We start from the raw sequence: 18,441 nt of genomic DNA, 5'->3' as shown, positions 1-18,441 counted from the left end.
TGTATGAGTACTGCGGTGGAGCTTGCATGTCCCCTTAGGTTCGCTAGGAGAAGATATTTTCCTTACTCCCATGATGAATGAGTTGGGAAAAACTTATATATACACAGTATTAGAGAAACTGACCTCACCACGGCTGTCTTTAACGAATTTTGGCCTTTTTGTGCATGCACGGTCAGTGCTGGTTCCTATCCAGTGGACACGCTGGTATGTGTTTCAGTACGTTGTGCAAACAGTTGGGAGCCACCCATTAATGAGCTGGGGTGAGATTTGAATACCATTTCAAGCAAGATTGCGGCTAATATCATCGAATGCGATTTACACACAGACTTGGATTTGCATCCAAGTGTCGGTGCGGCAGACTGCTTGCGTTCTTCTCCCCACCCACAGGACTGGCCACTTTTCCTATTTCGCTCGAAGGCAACAAAATGGAGAGAAAGTGGACGGAAATGGAGCTTGAAAAATGCTACGCTACAATTAGAGAGAGCCAACTTAACCAGCGGGAAAACTACGTCAAATTCTTACAGGATGCAGGAAAGGACCAAATAGCAAAATGGCAGCAACTGGCTAGCGAGATCGGCATCGGGCTGGACGTCCAGTCTGGCAGAATTCGATATAAAGACACATTCGAGCCGCTTGATCTGCACATGGAGGTTTGTTACATCAGACACGGGAAAACAGAGGGAAATACCGAGCCTAGGGTTTACCAGGTGAGCAATTCGCGGGGTAGAGAATGTCGGACTTTCTGAATAACCTCTTGATCTTAAAGGGGTGCTCCGAGCATCAACTAGTCAATCCTTTCTAGACACTGCCTCTCGAATCCGGAGAAACAAGTAGCTTAAGTATTTTGTGGGCCTTTGCACAGTGACTACCCTGCACAAACAAGGTGGACACAACGCCCACATGACATATGAAACGATTACATTCCTATAGCCGTGCGCTTGTGTCTTTGCATGTGGCGTCCCACAAATGTTTTTTCACATGATAGCAAATCTTGTGTAGCTACTGGCTCAGCCGATGTATGTGTGCGACTTCCGTCCTGCCCTGTGGCCGCGTACATGCGCCTTTGTGCTTCAGGGGCAGGTAGATTACCAGAACAATCAGTTGAACAATATAGGCTTGGAGCAGGCAGCTACTGCGGCAGAGCGATTGGAAAAGTTTGTGCATGATGGGGAGTGGTCCCTACCCGATTTGGTTGTTTCCTCCCCGTTGCAACGAGCGCAGAAAACAGCCTTACCCTTTCTGGAAAAGCACAAAGATATTGAGTACAAGGTCCTGCCAGAGGTAGCGGAAATGAAGTTTGGGGCGTGGGACAACCTCAAGGTGACACAGTTACGGCAACCCCCGCCGCAGCTTAGCTTATTTTTGATCACTTCAAGAATGACCTATTCATAGAAAATGCGTAAAACAGGCGCACAATGGCTGAACCAGAATAGAACAACACTTGTTTTACACTCCTGTACGTTGCTAAGTTCAAGTGCACGACCACTGTAGGCACATGCCTCTACGGAAGTGCGAGTATACGTTGACAGATACACGCCTATGAACATGAAAATACGAAGGGGCGTAAAGCTTAGAGGGCAGGAGGCTTCTGTAAAACCTTGAGAAATTTAGGATGCGTACGTTCTCTGATGTTTTGAATGCATTTTTCTGCAGGTTGCGGAGCTTCCAGCAACAGACATCGGACATTTGTTTTACCTGGAGCAAAACGCGTTGGTCAAATCAAAAGAACCCCACCGCGTCAATTTATCGCTCTGGACACACCCCGAGTGGCTGAACGGCCAGAAAGAAGTAAACCACCAAAATGCAGGCGTGTTTCAGCCTTAGAACAAACTTTTGCTTGTCATAGGCTTGCTTTGCATCCCCTAGGTGCAAGGTTCACGTCTCCTATACCATTTCCTTTCCATTGTTCTTGGTTTCTGTGCTTTCCACAATGGTGCCATCTTTGGGTGTCGATGCAGATTGAGGGGGAAAATTTCCTGGAGTGTATGCAGAGGCAGCGCGAGGCGCTGCGCAAAGTTGAGAAAATCGCTAACGAAGTTTTGAAACAGAAGTGCCACAATGAACTGCGCAAACCCAGAGTAATCGGAAGCATTTCGTTTGTGCTATTGGAAGCCTTAAATGGGCCTACCTGTATCCCTCTTTCTGTGTCGTCTTCGCCTCTCCTTCTCGATGGTCTGTCACCCACTGGCTTCTTCACTTGCCTGCTTGGTTTTGTCGTGCTCCCGCCAGCTTTTGCCTGTTAAGCTCCCACCACCGCCACCAGCTACAGCTTCCCATCTGACTCCCCAACAAGCAGCGTCACCATGCTACTAGCGACACCTCTATTTTTCTCCCCCTCTTCCCCCTCCTGATATACCTACGCTACAAAACCTTTTTGGTTCTACCGTATATGGCTTGTGCTTGCGTGGGACTTCTGCAGGTGGTATTATACGGACACAGCATGGCGGGTGCTGCAGTATCCATTCTATTGGGGTTTGGGAAAGCAGACGCCTCGGGCTGGCTGGGTTTTGATGGCAATTACATTATGCCAAACGCAACCCCTACTCTTCTTATTCCTGGTCGTACACAGCACAAACAGGCATAATCTCTAGTGCTTCCGGTTCCCTCACCAAAGAATAAATTTCAGCAGCATCGGTGCCGCTTGCTGCTGATGCGATGCAGGCACAGCTGCATTCGGTACAGGAGCATTTTAAAACCCTACTTTAGCACTAAACCCTTCAAACAGATTAATTCGGCCCATCTCGGTTTTCTCGTGGTCGCCTTTTCAGCTAGCTTATCCTCATTCGTTTTATTAAAGTAAAGAGTCGTTGTGAGCCCTGTTAAAGACACTGCAGACAAATGGACTACGGTGCACTTCAGCACACTCTCACCGCATGAGGCACTGTATGCCCATTTTCTTCGTCTGCATCTGGAAACGCATCTAGTGGTAGGTCATGCACACACATGGATGTTGTTTTTTACACCGAGAGCAAGCGCGAGTGTGCTCCTCCCGAACTTTTCCTTTGCTGAGCATTTCTGCGTAAATAATCGCAGAAGCAAAATTGAATATACGTACACCAATATGCTACCCTCTTGTATAGAGAGACGATGGCGTCAATGGATTTTGATAGAAAAAAAACTCAAGCAGAAACAACAGCACGTGGACTAAGCACCGTCAACATCCAGACGATGCTCCTCCACGCGTGTCCGCACTGCAGCAGCACATATAGCTCTCAGTTTCTTATGGCCTACTCACAGGAGGTCTCTCTATCCAAAAAAGGCATGTCCAAGGCGCCTGTCGCTCGACAGCGAAGCTGCAGGTTACCTGCGTCATCATTCCGGAACTGGATCAACACAATGAGGCGCTTCGTTTCCTCCCCTCATTTGTTCTGTTGGCGAATGCCCAATGTTGTGCGGAACCTTGTGACCTGTTTTTCCGATGGTGAATCTGCGGCTGTTACTACAGCGGAGGCTGCTGTTCTAGACTGAAATGTATTCGACTTCTCGACTGCGTAAGACTGAGTCTTAGACCATGTCGGTTTAGACTTTCTGGTTGTCAACGCTTGAAGTCCCCGGTTGAATGGGCCTCAGAGTTCAGGGCTTGCACGCAGCACCTCAATGGAGTGATGGGATATTTGGAACTAAAATGTTCGCCTGTCGATCTCAATAAGAAGAGACATGAAATGGAAGCCCCGCAGAATATTAGCCATTTAGTGGCTGTTTGCAGGCATGTGTTTGCTCCTCCCGTTGTTGGGGTGAAGGCAGTAGTGTCTGGGTTTTGGTTAGGTGCGACAGCAAGGAGTCGAAGCACAACCCCTTCCCCCGACGGCATCTAGGCACGCGCGCAGGCGCATACACTTACATGGGACACCATAACCTTCCCTCTATGACGATTTATGTTAGGTACCCTTAGGCAGCTGCGACACCAGGGTTTACATTAAATTAGGCGCTCGCTGTGTTCCATGGTTCTTCGAGTATTCTATTCACTTCGGGTTGAATCTCCACTATGATACATACAGTATGATTGTACTTAGGACTGTGGCCGACTGCCCGGACTGCTCTAGCGGTACACGTAATGCGTCCTCAAGAGCTTCCATGAGAAACTGTTCACTCCCCCATCCTACCAAAGGCCCTTGAAAGACTCAATCAGAGCTGTGATTGCCCCCCATCATGAGGGGTTGTGCCTTACGGGCGGAAGGACAACCGAGGTGCAGGCAAGTACACTCCCCTGAATAGCTGCGACCTTATCACACTGGCCCACAGCATACTTTCTGGTTGTATGGAGTTCAGCTTGCACACAGCAATTGTCCTTCAGCTTGAGCTAGGTACTCATTGTTAGGTTTGGATGGTTTTTTGTCGAAGACAACAAATTCAGTGAGGTCATACATGCTACTCGGACTGTTACACTGTATCTCCGTGCACCCCAGCTGTCTTTTCTCCACTGAGGTTATGGACAAATCACGAGCAAGGGCCAGTTGGCACGCTCTCCCTAGGCATACAATATGCGGATACTTCAAGTTTCAAACTCCCTACAGCAGCTAGCAGAGAAGTAGTAGTTGCTCCGAAAGGCAGCCCCCCATTCCCCGCCCCCACCTTTCGGAGTTCTGATGGGAGAGTGGAGAGTCACAGCTAGAGTGCGCTTCGCTGCATCCTGTATGAGCACTTCGACCATTCACAACTAGGTGTACGCACACTGCAGCCTCGCGTGCAGATGCACCCAATATTGGTTTCTATTGTATTGAATTGACTCTGCTCGGTAGCCACTAAGACCTTCGAGTAATCAAACCAAATAACCAGTCGTTTTCTAATTGCACAGCCAAAATTATTGGTGTAATAGGAAGTGCGTTAGTCCAGCTTGGCAGGGCACACAGCCATTATTCAAACGCTTGCCCGGGTCTGCACCGTATTGACAAGGCTAAGCTTAAAGACTATATACTATACTAGTTATATAAAATGAGAAGTCATCAGGAATTGTCCGTTTATTTTGGCTGTTAGTATACGTTGTTATTGCGGAGCAATCACATCTCAGTGCGACAAGACGCCATGCTGTGTGCGTGTGCGCCTGGCACTATAAATAACTAGTCGTGAATGCTTGAAGTTTATGGAAGATGCAACTAGGTGTACCCTAGTTGGCCCTTTCTCGTGAGGTCGGGAACTCCTGGGGCCGCGGTCATTGGAAGGAGGGAGCTGTTTTGTAAAACACCCTAAAACGCATATTAAATAACTTACTATTGAGTTTGTCGTGAGTCTGACGTCACGTGTCTGCGTGCAGAGACCTTTTGTGGAGCGTTTCACGTACGCTCGATACATGCTTTGCCACTGCAAGCCCTGTGGCTGCTGCCGTAGAGAATAAAAAGTGATGGATCTTCCCATACATGCAAAGAAATTGGATTGCACCACCCTATGTTGCTCTCCAAGGAGAGAGTCCGAGGGTGTTGCACACCCACAGTTTAACCGGTAGAGAAGACCTCCAGACACTGAGTTAATTGTAGAAGGCTGAAAGCGGAAAGGCGTGCAGAGTTGGTGGCCCGAAGATCCAAGTGCAAGCGTCAAGCAGTATGCGTTCAAAGAGCAAGGGAAATACATCCATGCTGTGTACAACCGTAAATACAGACAGGGGCACGCCTGTTTACCACAAACGGAAAGCCCCAGGAGTAGGGCTGTGGCGGCCCCGCAGGGGCACCGAGCCCTTCAGTGTGGGTGCGCCTGTCTGCTTGGTTTTGAGGAGCTTGTGGGTTTTCTTCTTTCCTTCCTTCTGCCAAGTTTGCGAATCGACGGGACTCAGGACGTTAAAATGGCGTAAGGAGACACTTCAAATGCAGCAGCAGCGGCAGCATCAGCACCAGTGGTAGAAGTAGCAGCAACGCCGGCGGCGGCAGTGAGGTTGGTGCTTGTTGCGATGGGGGGCCGAGAATGGAGGGGTTTCCGCATAGTGCATCATATATTATCCGTGTGTATCTACACTAGGTCGGAGGGGCGAGGAATATCTACGGTTGTCTTGCTCCCTGCCCCTTGGCAGGGCCCCCCTAGTTGGAATGGAGGCTGCGGGGTGTCTGTGCACGGAGTGTACTGAGCGGAGATGAGTGAATAATGCTGCAATAAGTGCTTTAACTTCTTGTTAGTGGGGCACTTCGAAGCGAAAAAACCATCCCTGGCTTCGAAGGCTCCCCCGTGGAAACCCGTGGGTTGGGGCCATGGGTGCGTGCAGTGGATGCTCTAGGGACCCCCATAGAGCTACCTGCAGGCGTTCATATCATGCCAATGGTGCTGTCGCACGCATAGGTTGTATGCGCAAGTAGCTTTGTTGTATGTGAGGCGGGCAGCGAAAGCTAGAGATCTCGGGGGAGTGCCAACATTCGTTTTCCTTCCTTCCATGCTCTTTTGTTTCGCCGCATGTATAGTGTTTTTTACACCGTTAAGGATTGAATCAGCATGTGTGGCTCCCGCATTCTTGGCCTACGTGTCTGTTAAATTTCAGTGTGGCCGTGGTGCTTTCATGGGGAGGAAATAGGCATCCAGGTCTGGCTGCTTAGAAGTGCACGGGGCCTCGGTTCTCTGTCATGCTTGTTTTGCCGTGTATTGTCTTCTTTAGGTCTTCCTTTGGCGTAACTGTATGCATCTGAAGAAGCCAACTATCTGCTAGCTTCCCACTCTGCATGCTCCGTTTGCGTGCGTGCAGAAAAGAGAGCTGCACCCCCGAATGCCTGTGGGCGGAACGGAAGGACTTTGTCTTTCTCACCGTGCAGGTTACTTCCCCAGAGAATTTGAAAGTCGACCTTGAGGAACAGAGCCTCGACTTTTACTGCACAAAGGGTGAAAAGGCATACTCCTGCCACCTAGATTTTCCCGAGTCAATCAATGTTGAGGTATGGAGAGCAACTCTTTTGCTCACACCGCGTTCAAGGCTGCTGTTCATGTTGCTATGGCTAGGAATAGCATGGGAATGATGAATCTAACTGCTTCCTTGTCAGGTTGTCGGTTTGTCATTGCACCCACTGCAGCTATATGCCAGAGCCCTTACGCTGATTTTTTGGCCCGAGTTTACGAGTGTCTCTGTTTTGCACGCTGCTTCGGAACCATGTTTCTCCACGTAAACTCGTGTGCACCACCAGCTCACAGAAGCCTCGTTCTTGCGGTTTGTATCTGCTGCTGCTGCAGGAGAGCAAGTATAGCACCCAGCGCAATGTGCAGTTCAAATTGGTGAAAAAGGAGGCGCGGAGGTGGCACCGCGTCTCAACAGCGGACAAAAAGAAGCTGCACTGGCTGAAGTGCGATTGGAACAAATGGGTTGACTCGGATGAAGAAGAAAATAACAAGATGGACATGGGAGACTTCGATATGGACTCGATGGGCTTTGGAGGCATGGGAGGCATGGGAGGCATGGGAGGCATGGGAGGTCTGGATCTCAGCTCTTTGGGTGGCGCTGGTGGCTTTGGCGATATGGGAGATATGGGTGACTCGGACGATGAAGACGATCTCAAGGATCTCGATGCGCCCATGGGAGAAGATGATGAGGCCGAGGGGGCCGGAGATAAGAAGGCGGAGGAGGAAGCGAAGCCACCTGCTACGGCTGAATCATAAAGAATTATGGAATGTTGAATGCTCTTTCTTTGGCTTTGGTATTGAGCTTATTAGTCAAGCAAGATAGCAAAGAGTTAAGACGGGAGGCATATATTACCAACGCACTGCCTCGCGCCTGCCACCACCCCGCTGCAAGCAAGCTAGAGCTGCCTGCCTGAGGTCCTTCTGGGTGTAACTCTTCAGTCCTTTGGTTCCTCGTCGAAGCACTTAGTGCTACCTGTGTAGCACAGTGCTGCACAGGATGTTCGCTCCTGCGGGCGAACAAGCGAAGGGAGGTTATAGTTAGTTTCTGTGTTGAGGCGCACAAAGTGCACAGGCTCCTCTTTCTTTTCAAGAGGCACAAAACGACAAACAAAAACCTTTACCTTATTTCCTCTGCTGTCCATTGAAACGTGCGGAACGCAGTTGTGCGTTCCTGTTGTGGTCTGTAAAGCATACGTTTTCGTGGAGGTTTGCATTCATAAACGTGTCGCACCACCCGTATTGTGCTCGTCTCCAGATCATATTCTTATACCATCGAGACTGCAGAATTGCAAGACAACTCATAAAGTGCGAATATGCCTGTTCCTTTTTAATGTCGTCACAGTAATACCATCGCGTGGAATTGGATGCATGGCAGGATGTTGCTGCCGCACGGCACTCTGATTTCCCCTTTGTGAAGGCTTGGTCTTCAGGCTACAGTCGCAGTGTTGTGCTGTACGGTGGTGGTGCCGGTAATGCAGCAACTTTGATTGTAACCACTTAATTGCTCAGGCGGCAGAAGTGTTGCACAGCCTCATAGAGGAACCTTCAGCAGACAAAAGCGTAGCGCTTAGATTGTATGTACCAATCGGACTAACAACGGATTTAGTTACTGAAGGAGTGCTGCCATACTAGGCTGCGTGCCTTGCTGAGGTCTTCCACTCAAATATCTACATTGGAGCCAAAAATATTCAGAAGGTTGGTTTGCGTTGTTCCTCGTTCTCCATCGCTGCAGTTCTTGATGCTTATGCTTCAATATTTCCGTACCAAATCTCTTGCTCCCTCTCACTATTTGTATTATGCTCTCTGAAATTGGTGTGGCCCAACGCACTCACGAGCGAACACCTGCGTGCACGCACCACTGCATACATATTTCAAGAGCCGCGTATGCATGAAGTGTTCGACAGATCAATGCATGCTTTTTAGTAGTGCACCTATTGATAAGACTTTGCGAATAGTACTTAACAGCGTTGTGCCCTCATTTCAGCCCAATAATGGGAAGACATCTTCCTGCTGCCGACTGCTCGTGGTTTTTGTGTAAGCGTGGCTGCATTGATTGTGATAAGTGTCTCCAACTCTTACTCTCCTATTTAAGATAGAAATTTCCAGAATGCTCATAGATTTCTTCAAAGATAGTAGAAGATCGAACATGGGTGGCCGTGGGACAAGTCACTCCCTGATGCACGGATGGGAACGGCACGTTGAAACACAATGGCTTGGGAATTATTCAAGCTTCTGAGAGCCTATGGGAAGTAGGACGGTGCAAAAATGCTATGTTATTTCTTGAATTTAACTTAGGAAAAGCCATTTTTGCTTCTGCCTCAATGTGTGGCATGCCTCGGCTCCTTCGGCAGAGTGTGCACGTGATCCTGTATTTACGAAAAGACTGCCAACATTGGATTTCATGGGATGTTTTCTGGTGGTTTTGGGATTGTAATCAATAATACTTGACAGGAAAATGAGACGGAGAAGAAGGAGCGATAGAAGACGCAGCGAGACGAAGCGCCCTCTCGCGCGATAGAGCGAAGCCTGCCTGTACTTCCCCCCTCTCCTTCGGCCGCCACATTGGAATTTTACGGGTGCAGGGGGCGCCAATACATGCATCACACAATAACGTTCTTCTCATCTTCCTCTATTCCTTTTCCTTCTCGGGGATCCCACATCTGAATTTTCTGTATCACGAGTGGAAGATGAAAACATCAGCTGCCGCGATTGCCGCAGCCATAGCGCTTTGCGCTGCTCCAGCGCTGGCCAAAGAGACGCGCGAAGTTTGTGAGCAGGTGCCGTATCAGGCCGCTTCGACCTGCTACCGCAATATCACTGTAAAGGAGGCTTACCCCTGCGACAAAACCGAAACACGCGAGGTCTGCAAGAATGTGGCTATGCAGGTGCCCGATACCTGCTATAGAACTGTTAACACCAAGGAGGCGTACCCCTGTCCTCAGACTCAGATGAAGACCGAGTGCTATGACGTGCCAAAGACCTGCCAGCGCACTGAGATGACCGTGCAGCCCTACTCGTGCGGCAAGGAGCACTGCAAAATGGTTCCGCGTGAGGTCCCTTCCACTTGTTTCCGCCAGGTGCCTCAACAGCAGCCATATCCTTGCCAGAAGACCCGCCAGGAGAAGATGTGCCAGCAGGTTCCTTATCAGGTTGCTAAGACTTGCTACAAGGAGCAAATGACTCAGGAAACCTACAGCTGCCCTCGCACCGAGTACAGGCAGCAGTGCAGAAACGTCGCGCACAACGTTATGGACGCGTGCCAGAAGACGGTCATGGTGGCCGAGCAGTACAAGTGCACCAAGACCGAGTACCAGCAACAGTGCGAGCAGGTACCTTATGAGGTCCCCGAAACTTGCTACCAAACCGTCGAGACGAAGAAGGCATACAAGTGCAAGAAGACTGAGTTCCGTCAGCAGTGCCGCAAGGTGCCATACGAAGCTCCTCACACTTGCATGAAGACCGTCATGGTCAAGGAGGCGTATGACTGCCCCAAGACCGAGTACAAGACAGAGTGCATTACAGAGGCCCCCCAGATGATGGAGGCTCCCCCCATGTGCAAGGGCAAGCACTGCAAGATGAGGCGCCTCAAGTCCGCCCCCACCTGCCGCACTGTTCCCATGCAGGTGAACAAGACCTGCTACAGAGACGTGCCCCAACAGGAGTCTTACGCATGCACCAAGACTCAGTATCAGGACGAGTGCCAACAGGTGCCCTACGAGGTCCCCGACACCTGCTACCAGTCGGTACCCATGCAGAAGCCCTACTCTTGCAGCAAGACTCAGTACAGGCAGCAGTGCAAGAACGTGCCCATGGAAGTGCCGGCTACCTGCACGCGCCAGGTGCCACAGCAGCAAACCTACTCCTGTCCTAAGGTCCAGATGAAGCAGGAGTGCGAGCAGGTGCCTTACACCGTGAACGATACCTGCACTCGCCCCAAGGCCATCCAGGTGCCATACAGCTGCCCCGAAACGCAGTACAAGGAGCAGTGCCACATGCAGGCCGTGCCCTACACCGACACATGCATGCGCACCGTCTCTGTCAAGGAGGAGTACCCGTGCAGCAAGACGGTCCAGGAGAGGGAATGCCAGTTCGTTGAGAAGACGTGCACGAAGAACGTGCCGGTCCAGGTTCCCTACTCCTGCCCCAGGAAGGAGTGCAAGCAGGTGCCATACACAGTCGACAAGACATGCTACAGAGATGTGCCTCAGCAAGAGCCCTACGAGTGCGCCAAGGTCCAGATGCAGCAGCAGTGCGAGCAGAAACCATACACGGTCCCCAAGACCTGCTATAACGACGTTGTGAAGCAGCAACCCTACGCATGCTCCGAGACCAAGTACACCACGAAGTGCAGCACTGTCCAAGTTGCTTCCCCCCCTCCCGTCATTCGCCAGTCAAAGGAGGCCCCCCCGCCAGCTCCCATGATGATGTCTAAGGAGGCGCCGGCTCCCATGGCCACCTTGTCCAAGGAAGCCCCCGCAGCACCCATGATGATGTCCAAGCACTAGGCATAGCAGCGAGCTAGCTGCTCTGCGATAGAGCACACGCACGAACTAGCCCCGAGACAGAGCCCCCCGCAAACACACAGTGGTCCTTTGCTCAGTAGCAGCCACCACGACTATTTTTCGCTAAGCAAACTGTCTTCAAGAGCTATGGTTCTTTAAGTTTTGCCCTCACATCCACACTCGCCACACCCACACACAGACAGACAAGACATACATGCATACATTGGTCATGCGCAAGACATACACATACAAACACATACATGCATACACAAGGCATACACAAGACATACACATACATATACAAGACATACACAAAGACATACACATCCATACACAAGACATACACAAAGACATACACATACATATACAAGACATACACAAAGACATACACATACATATACATACATACACAGAGCTCGCCACCTTCCAAGAAGACTTTGGTCTAGAGTGCACCGCCCACTGGTCTAACGGCAGCGAGTCATCTCTTACGAATTAAAACCACTTTCTTCCCCCCTTAGAATGTCTCGTCAAATGCCCTTTCAGGGCCCTTGCGTGATCCAGCCTCAGGACATGTAAAAGTGGAGGCGCTTCCAGCAACTGCTCGAGTAGCCCGCTTGGTAGTAACTAGCCATGGAGAACCTCTAATTCGCAATTTTATTTCTATGTACATGTTGAACAGGCCGTCAGGCCAGCGTGTATCTGCACAGTTCCATTTTGCCCAGGCTTCTGGTTCCTGTTTTGCCGTTCCTTGCCGGCTGCCTTCGTCTTGCATCTCCCGCTTGCCCCTCACCTAAATTACGCTTTCTAGTGAGCGGTGGCCTCTCTCCGCCTGTTTCTAGAGGTCGGCTTCCTGTCCTTGTCTTTTGCTTAGGGGCCAGCGAGCAGTATGGGCTGTGGGGTTCTCGTAGCTTTAAAGACACACGGCGCCTGATATATATGTGTATACATGCGTAGGTGTATGTGTGTGTGTAGGCGTAGGTTTAGGCGTAGTTTTTTTAATACGCTTCCGAGGTCTTGTACTCTCTTGGCCTCTTCCGTTTGTCGGGTTCTGTGACGGAAAGAGTGCGTTTGGATGCTTCCGGCTTTCCGATACACCCCGCGCGTGGATGTGCATTTGAGGCACCGTAAACTCTCGCCTCTTGAGCGATTAGGGGTGTGTGTGGGGTGGCGGGGGCTGTGGCATGAGCTCTTAGGAAGGGTGACGCAAGGCCGCTCGGAGGTAGTCCGATGCATGCATCGCAGCGCTGCATGCGTTTAGGTGCGCATGCAGCAGCACAACACGTTCAGATGCAGAAGCACAGGCACACCCCCACTGAGCACTCCTAGAAACAAGAACTCCTAAGCGCTTGTCTGTTGGCGTGGGTTCAAGAACGGGAATACACGCGCTTTCTTTAGGCCGACAGCTCAAGCTCAGAACTAGTTGTGCTGCTCAGGATCTGCATGCACACCGTGAAGCCCACCTACCCAAGCCTAACCTACGTTCGAGAGGGTGCTAATAAGGCAAGAGAGAATGCATCGGCGACTCGAAGAACGCAGTGCGTGTCTCTTCATCAAAAGAAACGGCGAGTAAGGCTCGGGCATCTGACCCTGCTTCGCAGCCTATTTCACAAGGATGTGCATCAACCATGAAGCTCTACCACTCATCATCACGAATGGTAACTTGCGGCTTCATTGGCAAGGTTGCGGCGTCCTCGATTTCGGAGTCTGACACGTCTTGAAGCTTCCTAGCAGCAGCAGCAGCAGCAGCAGCAGGAGCAGCAGCAGCAGCGGCATATGGAGATGGTGCAATGCCTCTCCTGGCCCCTGGGGTTGCAGCAGCAGCAAATCCCTCTGACTTCGTGCTGCTGCGCGCTATGCTGAAGCTGCTGCTGCTAAAGCTGCTACTGCTGCTGCTGCTTCTGGCTGTCGCTGGCGTGCCAAGGCTACTGGCTGGGAAGGGCGAAGCAAGAGAAGGCGCTGATCCAGGAGGTGAGCAGCTGCTGCTACCGTCTAACGATTCGTCCGCGCTGCCGTCTTCACCCGTAGCACCAGCAGGACTGGCCGTATGGCTATGACTTCCTGCTTCGCCATCCTGCCCTTCCTGCGCCTGCTGCATACTCTGTTGCTTTCTTTGCTGTGCTGCTTTCTTCCTTGCCACCCTCTTCCGCTCACGCTTCTTCTTGTTCTTCTGTTGCTTCTCTTCGGCCTCGAGGTGCCGCTTCTCTCTGAGAAAGAGAAACTCTTCTTCCGCAACTCTCTTGCGAAACTGCTCGTCCATCTCATCGAGCCTCCGCATCTCAGCATTCCTGTGCTTGCGGTACAAATCAAAAAAGTCGCTGCCCGCACCAGCCGCACTCCCCGCAGCATTCACGACCCTTTCCATCCGCAGCATCTGCTTCCGCTGCTGCTCCTGCTGCTGCTGCAACAAAGATACGTCTGAAAACGGTGAAGTCGATGTGCTTACGGGCACCGTGACGCGTATGCCGTCGCTTAACAACACCTCGTCATTCATTTTCAAACAGTTGCAGCTAGAAAGGAGCTGTCAAAAACCCTTGCACGACACTCTCTAAATAGGTCGATAATCGCTTTTGCGAGAATGAAGAATGCACGCAGTTGAGAACAGACGCCACAAAAGGCGTCTCACAGACAACGGCGTGGCTACGCTCCTGTCTTGACACCTGTCCTGTAGCCGTCGCTGCCGCTCTGGTCTTGCTGCTGGTGCTGCTACGAGTGCTGCTTCTATTACCAGCAGTGCCGAGCCGTGTGCTGTAGACCGCATGCAGAAGCTTGCTTGCTATGAGAGGGCAGAGGCCCCTTGATCGGCTGGTCAGCAGGTTTATGATTTTAGCGCATAAGCTGCCGAATATGACTCAGCATAGCTCCACCAGGACGCTACATGCAGCACATTTGGCCGCTGCCTGTTCGAAGGGTGCTGAGTCTGCTGCTGTATTCACGCTCTTACCTTTCCTGCTTAGATGGCAGTAAAGGCAATCCGGATGCAATCCTGCTCTTGGTGCGAATGGGGCTGATGCTGTTTCTGCCAGTGCTTTTTCTGCAGCCGACGACGTTGTTGCTTCTGTTTCTGTTCCTGCCAGTGCTTTTTCTGCAGCCGACGACGCTGTTGCTGCTGATGCTTTCTCTTGCTGGGGTTACACTACAGCACCGAGTAGTAGGGAGCTTCAGCAGCATCAGGGGCAGTCTTAGGAGGGAAAATGCCTATTCAATATGCATAGAAGGCGACAATTGGAAATTTCGGGGGTGCGATGGTCCGAAGCCACGGATTCCCCAAGCCGAAGAGGCGTGCATGCAGGGCTGCTAGCACATTGAGTCGTCAGCGCTTCGACTCCTGCTTGCGTCTACGGCTGCGGCCAGAGGCACACTAAAACGTAGGGAATAATCCGTTTACTCTGAAGCCATGCGGCAAGCGACACAGCAGGAGTCGCTGACTAACCTTCACTTGCGTCCTTAAAAGCCGCCGTTTCGCCTGCTGCCCTTTCATGAGAAAAAGGGCCTTCTGTTCAGCACTCCACGCGTTTTGCAAGTCTTTGTTGGTCACGCAATGCATGGTGTTTGAGCGGATGTCTGTCTGTGCCGGCCGTCCGGTCCACTCCATGCCAGCTTCTGAATTATTGAACCCCAGCGGATTACGCAAGGGTGCATGTGTGTGTGTATGTATGCGTGTGACCCTAAGAAAGCAGGAGCGCCATCAGTCTTTCGGCTGAAGTTTTTTCCCGCTCTAATGGTGCTTCGTCTTCTTTTGCAGTCGCACACGGGCGCCTACGAAGACGGCTTCTTACTGACCCTTCAGCGCTCATCTCCGATACCAGCGGCCGCAGCAGCTGCTGCGGCCGCTGGTGCTGCTGCAACACCTGCAGTGTCAAAACAAGCACTTTGCGAGGCAGTACCGTGGCGGCGAGTCCGTAGCCTCCGAAAAAAAATCGCAGACGGACGGTATTGAACACCACCCTTTCCCGCATACGAGTCTCAGCACATACACCAAGAACGGGGTTACAGCAGACGGAGGACGAAGCACAAAGCGGCAAGACGAAGTTTGTCCTCCTCCTGCCGCCTTTTTGCAGTCCAGGCAGCTCAAGAGCGCTGTACAGGCAGCGAAGGCCGTCATACTCCCCAGACACTGCGCATACACCGCGTGTAGAGCGACCATGAAGACAGACTTGACGAGCTTCGCGGTGGAAGTCTGCAGCTGCACCTCTCTAGGTGCCGAGCGGGCAGCCATTAGCGACAAAATGCAGCACACGCGGTTGGTGTTGCATCTCAATAGGCCGCCTCACAAGAAGGCCAAATACCTATGGCGCATGGTGTATGCTCACTGCATGGGCTACACTCTGGATTTTGGACAGACGGCTGCCCTAGTGTTGCTGCAGAGCTGCACCAAGCCTTCCGTTCGACTAATAGCATACATATCGCTATCGTATCTTGCTTTGGACGCAGCAGACCAGCCAGTGCAGCCTGCCTTTCCGCAGCGGCCCCCCCCCCCCCCTCAGCAGCGCTCGTTAGCTCCCCTCGATACAGCACTCGCCATGGATGAAGGGGCTCAAGCGTCGCAGGATCTGCAGCGTCGGCACGTCCCCACTGAGCAGGAGCTGCAACCGGGCTGGTGGATGCAGCTTAGGAATGCTTTGAAAGCTGACTTGCGCTCTGGCATGCCAGTGCTGCAGTGCCTTGCCCTGCAGCATGTCGGCGTCGCATGCCTCTCCAGATCGCCGCGCGGCGCAGAAGCCGCAGCCACAACGGCCGATGAACTGTTGCCTCTCGTGAACGGCCTTGCGAATCCTGCTGGAAGATCCCCCCCGTGCTGTAGGCAGAGGGCATATGCGGCGCTGCTGTGTCTGTACAAAGCCTCGCCGCGGCAGCAGAAAGAGCATCAGCAGCAGGAGGGTGTCTGGATCTACAGGCTCACGCAGTGCCTCATGATCGAGCAAGACAGCGATGCGCTGCTAGGCCTCTCTCATCTTCTTATGGAGCTGCTGCTGCGCAAGCGCTGTGCTCGCAGTGACAGGAGCACACACGGGAAGAAGCAGTCGGTGCACTCTCCCCGAGCCATTGATGACGCAACAGGCGGATGGGAAGCTGTCAGGTCTTCTGTGCTGCACTGTCTCTCGAGGCTGCTATGGGGGGGGGGCAGCCGCCAGCAGCAACAGCAGCAAGAGCAGCAGCAGCACAGCCACAACGAGCTGCCTCAAGAGCAACAGGAGATTCAGGCACCCTTCCTTGTGCTGCGTCTCATGCAGCTTCTGCAGCTCCTGCCAGCCCCTACAGCGGCTGCAGAGATTCAAACAGCCAACCAAACGCTGAGGCTTTGCTTCGATCGGATCGCTCAGGCTGGAACGGTAAGCGCCTTCAGCTTTTTTCTTCACACACCCACGCAGGCACCCCCCTTTCCCCTCTCCCTCCCACCTTTTCCCGCCACCTTTTCTACAGCTTTGCGTGGGATCGACGCATGCCACAACCCCGCAGCTCCGCTAAAGTCTCAACGCGCTTTACACGTCCAGCAACAAAAGAGAGCCGCCTTTCCCCCTGCTGCTTTCTCTGACTGCAGCTAAATCGCCCTTCAACCGCAGGTCGCCGTCGCTGGCCTTTCAGCAGGAGCTTTGGCGGAAATTCAGGCTCGGCAGCAGCCTCAGTGTCTTCATCAGCAACAGCAACAATGCGGCTGCAGCAACGAGGCAGCCTCTGGACGCGCGCAGTGGCGCGATCTCGGACTGCAGCAGCGTCTCTGAGGCGTTCCGCCTCGGTGTCTAGAGCAGCCGCAGGATCGGCAGATCAGCAGCAAGAACTGCACCAGCAAGGCTTCGATGTGCCGCTACTGCATGCGGCCATGCTCATAGAAGTAGCGAAGGCTGCGCTGAGTCTGGGGCAAGCAATAGCCCCTGATGTAGTTGAACGCGCTATAGACATAATCTCGATTCTCGTCGCAGATCCTGTAGGCTTCCGGTTTGTTTAACTCCGAGAATTCGACAGCGCACTCAACGGGGATGCGAAGGGAAGGGGCCGTCAGTTACTTTGCTCAAAAAGCTCTTGCTGCGCGTGCTTCTGGTGGTGCTATACGTATGTTTTCTTACTGCTCTTACTGCTCTGCTTCTGGTGCTGTGCGTACGCTTTTGCTGCTCTTGCTTCTGGTGGTGCTATACGTATGTTTTCTTACTGCTCTTACTGCTCTGCTTCTGGTGCTGTGCGTACGCTTTTGCTGCTCTTGCTTCTGGTGGTGCTATACGTATGTTTTCTTACTGCTCTTACTGCTCTTGCTTCTGGTGCTGTGCGTATGCTTTTGCTGCTCCGCTTCTGGTGCTGTGCGTATGCTTTTGCTGCTCTGCTCCTGGTGCTGTGCGTATGCTTTCACTGCTCTTGCTGCTTTCACTGCTCTTGCTGCTCCAGCTTCTCTTGATTGCTGTTGAAGCTGTTTGAGAGCTTGTGCTAACGATGCACAGGCAGGCTTAACGTGTGCCGCTGCATGTCTCCCGCATGCGATGTCGGCTTGTCTCTCTGCAGCGTGCAGATGTCCGACTGACAGCGGCGGAAGGCATTTTGTCGCTTCTTCACGACCGCAGCAAAATCTCTCGTTTCGCCTTTCTGTTGCCAGCTGCTCTCGAACTGGCTGCAGAGCCAACGGACTTAGTTCTGCAGCAGGCTGTACGCTGAGGCTTGGGGTTGAGGGCATTCGGAGTGGGGTTCTCAAGAGTTGAGTGTAACGTGTGTGTGTGTGTGTTTTTTTTGTGTGTTTGTGTTATATATGTATATATATATATGTTTTATGTGTGTGTGTTTTATGTGTTTGTTGTTTGTGTGTGTGTCTGTTACATGTGTGTTGTACATATGTATATGTGTGTTTTTTATGTTTGTTGTGTGTGTGTTTTTTATGTGTCTGTTACATGTGTGTTGTATGTGTTCTATGTGTCTTGTACATGTGTATGTATGTGTGCATGTTACATGTGTGTTCTATGTGTCTTGTACATATGTATGAATGTGTGTATGTTACAAGTGTGTTCTATGTGTCTTGTACATATGTATGTATGTGTGCATGTTACATGTGTGTTCTATGTGTCTTGTACATATGTATGTATGCGTGTATGTGTCTGCGTTGCATAAATGAATATGTATATATATGGTATTTATGTGGCGCCTCAGACAAGTATCC

At 51.7% G+C, this 18,441-nt stretch overlaps 5 protein-coding genes across 5 annotated transcripts; 4 read left to right on the top strand and 1 right to left on the bottom strand.

Annotated features, from left to right (window-relative positions):
* Positions 1–425: 425 nt before the first annotated feature.
* LOC34617288 (mannitol-1-phosphatase) lies at positions 426–2,584 on the top strand. The gene is made up of 5 exons (XM_022730663.2): positions 426–707; positions 1,075–1,320; positions 1,654–1,788; positions 1,959–2,078; positions 2,420–2,584. The coding sequence occupies exons 1-5, from the start codon at positions 426–428 to the stop codon at positions 2,582–2,584; spliced, it is 948 nt and encodes a 315-aa protein (XP_022588000.2).
* A 4,051-nt stretch (positions 2,585–6,635) lies between these two features.
* LOC34617289 (uncharacterized protein OsI_027940) lies at positions 6,636–7,560 on the top strand. The gene is made up of 2 exons (XM_026338516.1): positions 6,636–6,845; positions 7,138–7,560. The coding sequence occupies exons 1-2, from the start codon at positions 6,636–6,638 to the stop codon at positions 7,558–7,560; spliced, it is 633 nt and encodes a 210-aa protein (XP_026194301.1).
* A 1,931-nt stretch (positions 7,561–9,491) lies between these two features.
* LOC34617290 (axoneme-associated protein mst101(2)) lies at positions 9,492–11,309 on the top strand. Its single transcript, XM_022730665.1, has one exon. The coding sequence runs from the start codon at positions 9,492–9,494 to the stop codon at positions 11,307–11,309; it is 1,818 nt and encodes a 605-aa protein (XP_022588002.1).
* Positions 11,310–12,939: 1,630 nt separating this feature from the next.
* Positions 12,940–13,797, bottom strand: LOC113147560 (transcription factor btd-like). Its single transcript, XM_026338515.1, has one exon. It carries the CDS (start codon positions 13,795–13,797, stop codon positions 12,940–12,942), a length of 858 nt encoding a protein of 285 aa, XP_026194300.1.
* A 1,651-nt stretch (positions 13,798–15,448) lies between these two features.
* On the top strand, positions 15,449–17,945 carry LOC113147559. The gene is made up of 3 exons (XM_026338514.1): positions 15,449–16,636; positions 16,846–17,229; positions 17,796–17,945. The coding sequence occupies exons 1-3, from the start codon at positions 15,449–15,451 to the stop codon at positions 17,943–17,945; spliced, it is 1,722 nt and encodes a 573-aa protein (XP_026194299.1).
* Positions 17,946–18,441: the final 496 nt, after the last annotated feature.

The sequence above is a fragment of the Cyclospora cayetanensis genome, unplaced genomic scaffold (assembly GCF_002999335.1).
Source record: "Cyclospora cayetanensis isolate NF1_C8 unplaced genomic scaffold, CcayRef3 CcayRef3_contig_27, whole genome shotgun sequence".
Taxonomy (NCBI): Eukaryota; Apicomplexa; class Conoidasida; order Eucoccidiorida; family Eimeriidae; genus Cyclospora; species Cyclospora cayetanensis.
The sequence above is the reverse complement of the archived record's forward strand: the minus strand, read 5'-3'. Positions and strand labels throughout refer to the sequence as shown.